The sequence below is a fragment of the Triticum dicoccoides genome, chromosome 7A (genome assembly GCF_002162155.2).
Source record: "Triticum dicoccoides isolate Atlit2015 ecotype Zavitan chromosome 7A, WEW_v2.0, whole genome shotgun sequence".
Lineage (NCBI taxonomy): Eukaryota > Viridiplantae > Streptophyta > Magnoliopsida > Poales > Poaceae > Triticum > Triticum dicoccoides.
Genome location: NC_041392.1, coordinates 147,484,951 through 147,488,962, shown reverse-complemented (window position 1 = coordinate 147,488,962; position 4,012 = coordinate 147,484,951). Strand labels below are relative to the sequence as shown.

Below are 4,012 nucleotides of genomic sequence, written 5' to 3'. Positions count from 1 at the left end.
ACCCTTAGAATGTCCACAATTTAGTATATATGAAAATTAGTTGCACCATTAAAGCTGGCAAACTCGTGCTATATAACATAGAAGTCAGCTTGACTAAATTGCAACATTTCAAAAAAAAAAAGGTTCGAACTTAAAAGCTTTGTTCTATACCAAATGGTAGAAGTCCACTTTCCATAATTACTACAAAAAGAAAAAGTTCAGTGATAAACAAATCATAAACTTTTAAGTATACTTTGGAAAACCAAAAGTTCGCTATATGCACGACGCAAGTTCATGCTACAAAAAGGAAGTTCACTCTCCAAAAAGGTAAAATTAAATAGAAGTTCACCCTGTCAACTATGGAAGTACACTAGGTAAAACAACTGAAGAGAGGAGCTTACTCTGGCAACTAAAATGCAGATCACTATACAATCAAAATAAAATGCAGAAGTTCACTATGAAAATCACATCAACTTTCAAAATCATTATATACTAAAAAAGAGGAAGAATTAGCCCTGTAAACTACTAAATATCAGTTCACTACAAAAAAGGCAAAAGTTGATTCTGCAAAACCATATAAAAGAGGCAGTTCAGTATATAAAAATGATAAAAACAGAAGTTCACTCTTCGTAAAATGCGTCTGTTGACTATATTAAGAATATAGAGCTTCACTACTCACAATTCACTGTATTGAAAAACATAAAGTTCACTCTACAAGTACATCAAAATAATTCATTATGAGAAGTGCACTTCTCATTACCATTGGTAATTCAGTCATGTACTCCAGGAAATCCAGCAGAGTAACTCGTCGCTGCAAGTCCGGCCGCCTAATCACTGGACCTAGAACCTCGAGAACCCATCATGAAAGTGTATTTGCACTTCCCCTGCTCCTCCAATGTAGACTTCTGCACCACCGTCCATCGGAAGCGGGCCACCTCGTGGCACCCGTATTCTTGCCTCTTGCACCGCCAGATACAGTCGAGCCGGGCGCCAGCCTCCCTCGCCACAAAATGTCGACGAATGGACCGTCATCCTCCCATGCTACCATCCCCCAACCTCCTGCCATGAAACCTCCCGTGCCTCCAGTACATCTCCAAAATAAATGGTAATAACTTCCTGTGGTAGAATAGAATACATATATAATTATATATACTTGCATCCCCCAGAGTTTTATTGATGTCATTATTTTCAGAATTGACGTTTGATATACAAATATTTACATTCATGTTGATTTACAACACAAAAATTGGAGCAAGAAATGCAAGATAACAATGTAAAATCACAGAAATTAATCGGTGTAGAATTACATTTTTTCCACTTTAGTGTCTGGTATACACTTTCTTCTTCATGACTTTTGACATAAGGTACAATTTAGGTGATGTAAAAATCAGAGGGTGTAGAATGAATATTCTTCAACCTGACTGTTGGTTAGCGATATTTATGTATATATTGTATATAATTTTTTTATAACTATGTTATTTCTTGAAATGCAAATAACTCACAGCTGGTTCCTTTTATAGCTTCTGCTTTTGAAAAGAGGAGGGTGGGTTATTTATGCTGGTGAACTTGGTCGTCACTGTGATAAACTAGTTGAATATTTCGAGGTGAGTTTTCTTTGCTTACATGTTTTAGTTCAGGGCAGCCAAGATTTTACTGATTCAATCGAGTTTGGAGGTAGCCAGTATTTTACTAGTTTTCAGTTGGACAGATAGCCTACTGACAAATACGATCAATGGGCTTAGAAAAGTCATTAAAGACCAAACATATATGCAAAAGTACGACTAACCCATGAGGCTGTCATTGCATTGCAGGAAATTCCAGGTGTGGCTAAGATCACAAAAGGATATAATCCTGCAACATGGATGCTGGAAGTTAGCTCCACTTTAGCTGAGGCTCACTTGAACATAGATTTTGCGGAAATTTATGCTAATTCCGTTCTTCATAGGTAAATAGCCCCAGTCGTTGAACATAACCTTTGACCATTATTAACTAGTTATTGTTATTTCCACTAAAACAAATACATATGCTCTTGAAATAAAGCGCCAAAAGCCAGTTGTTTTCATTTATACTATCCACACGAGTTCACATTTGTTAAATATGGCCAGGAAAAACCAAGACCTTATTAAGGAATTGAGCGTTCCCCCTCCAGGCTATCAGGATCTCTCATTTCCTACAAAGTATTCTCAAAATTTCTACAATCAATGTGTTGCAAACTTCTGGAAGCAATACAAATCTTATTGGAAGAATCCACCCTACAATGCCATGCGCTATCTTATGACGTTGCTCGATGGTCTTGTATTTGGCACTGTGTTTTGGCAAAAAGGAACAAAAATGTATGATCCTATTTTCTTGCTATAGTCGAGGCTTGAGAAGATGATACATTAATTTAACTCTATGGAGGCACTAATATTTTCTCATCTGGTTAATTTTTGGCTAGAGAATCGCAACAAGACTTGTACAATCTACTTGGGGCCACTTATGCTGCTGTCTTCTTCCTTGGGGCTACCAATTGCTTCACCGTTCAGCCTGTTGTGTCAATTGAGAGAACAGTTTTCTATCGTGAAAAGGCGGCAGGGATGTACTCTCCATTATCCTATGCATTAGCCCAGGTAATTTCTTTATCAATTTGATACTCATTTTTATTGAAATTTAATAGTTTGGATGCACTGAGCTTGTTTCAGCTGAAGGTATGAGCACATTCTATTCCAAATATAAGGATTGCAAGTTCCAAAGTTGCTATGATTGTCACTTAGCTAAAACTTAAGGAACAATTAGAAACCCCAAATCAGGGAGGATGGAAAATTAGATTTTTTTTAAGGAATTAACAGCGGCCTACTTATAACATTAATAAATTGATGATTTTAAGAAAGTAAAGGCGATGAAAGGTTTGATTTTGTTTGTGAACCATTTTAACCTTATATAGCTCCTCTTTGAAGTGGTCTGCTGAAAATTTGAGATATAAACAAGTTTTAGATCCATCCATTCTTAAAATTGTTCATTTTTTATTTGTGCAGGCATGCATGGAGGTCATCTACAACATCCTCCAAGGGATTTTATACACAATCCTCATCTATGTGATGATTGGATATGACTGGAAAGTTGACAAGTTCTTCTATTTCATGTTCTTCATTATTGCAAGCTTCAACTACTTCACATTGTTTGGCATGATGTTGGTGTCATTGACTCCGTCTGCGATGCTTGCAAGCATACTCGTATCCTTTGTACTCCCTCTCTGGAACCTGTTTGCTGGGTTCCTCGTTGTCAGAACGGTAAGCTAGCTAAGATTAACCGTGTTACGTGCCAATTAACCAAATTCGTTGATTAAGGATTGTTGTGATGGATGTATGGATGGTTGTTGTTTTTATTGTTGCAGGCGATACCGATTTGGTGGAGGTGGTACTACTGGGCCAACCCAGTGTCTTGGACCATCTATGGTGTTGTTGCATCGCAGTTTGGTGACCATGGCGGTTCTCTGCTAGTCCCCGGTGGGAGCCCTGTGGTGGTGAAGCAATTCTTGGAGGATAATTTGGGCGTGCGGCATGATTTCCTTGGCTATGTTGTCCTAGCCCACTTTGCCTATATCATTGTCATCTTCTTCGTCTTCGGCTATTCCATCAAGTTCTTAAACTTCCAAAAACGTTAGGCAGTGTGCAATCCGTCTTGCCGCAATAAAGTAATGTGTATGTATATATAGTACAAGCAGTAGGATTCAGAGACTCTACATAAGCTCTATTGTTATGTAATCGAGAGTTGGTAGTGATATACTTGATTCTACTATTATAATATTAAGTAAATTAAATAAATATAGAAAAGTTCCTTTTGTCCCTCAGCGTTGTCAAAGTCTATGTCTGGTCATCAACTCTATGTTAGTTATCCCTGACCCTCAAGTCTCAAAACCATGAAATGTTGTTATTTTCTCACTGAAAGCTGATTTATCTTCGGTCTTCGTAATTCTAGCATGGGATTAGGATCATGCTCGTGTGTATGTCTGGCATCCGTTAGCGTGTGCATGAACCTTGTAATGGTTAGAGCA

The 4,012-nt window shown here is 37.7% G+C and overlaps 1 protein-coding gene across 1 annotated transcript in view; it reads left to right on the top strand.

Annotated features, from left to right (window-relative positions):
• Positions 1 to 3,641, top strand: part of LOC119334208 (ABC transporter G family member 48-like) — a 15,917-nt gene extending 12,276 nt beyond the window's left edge. The window contains exons 13-18 of the mRNA XM_037606812.1: positions 1,500 to 1,583; positions 1,791 to 1,924; positions 2,085 to 2,312; positions 2,417 to 2,588; positions 2,994 to 3,248; positions 3,353 to 3,641. Of these exons, the coding sequence (XP_037462709.1) occupies positions 1,500 to 1,583; positions 1,791 to 1,924; positions 2,085 to 2,312; positions 2,417 to 2,588; positions 2,994 to 3,248; positions 3,353 to 3,622 (1,143 nt within the window). The 3' untranslated portion in view covers positions 3,623 to 3,641. The remainder of the gene's footprint in view (positions 1 to 1,499; positions 1,584 to 1,790; positions 1,925 to 2,084; positions 2,313 to 2,416; positions 2,589 to 2,993; positions 3,249 to 3,352) is intronic.
• The last annotated feature ends 371 nt before the right edge of the window (positions 3,642 to 4,012 follow it).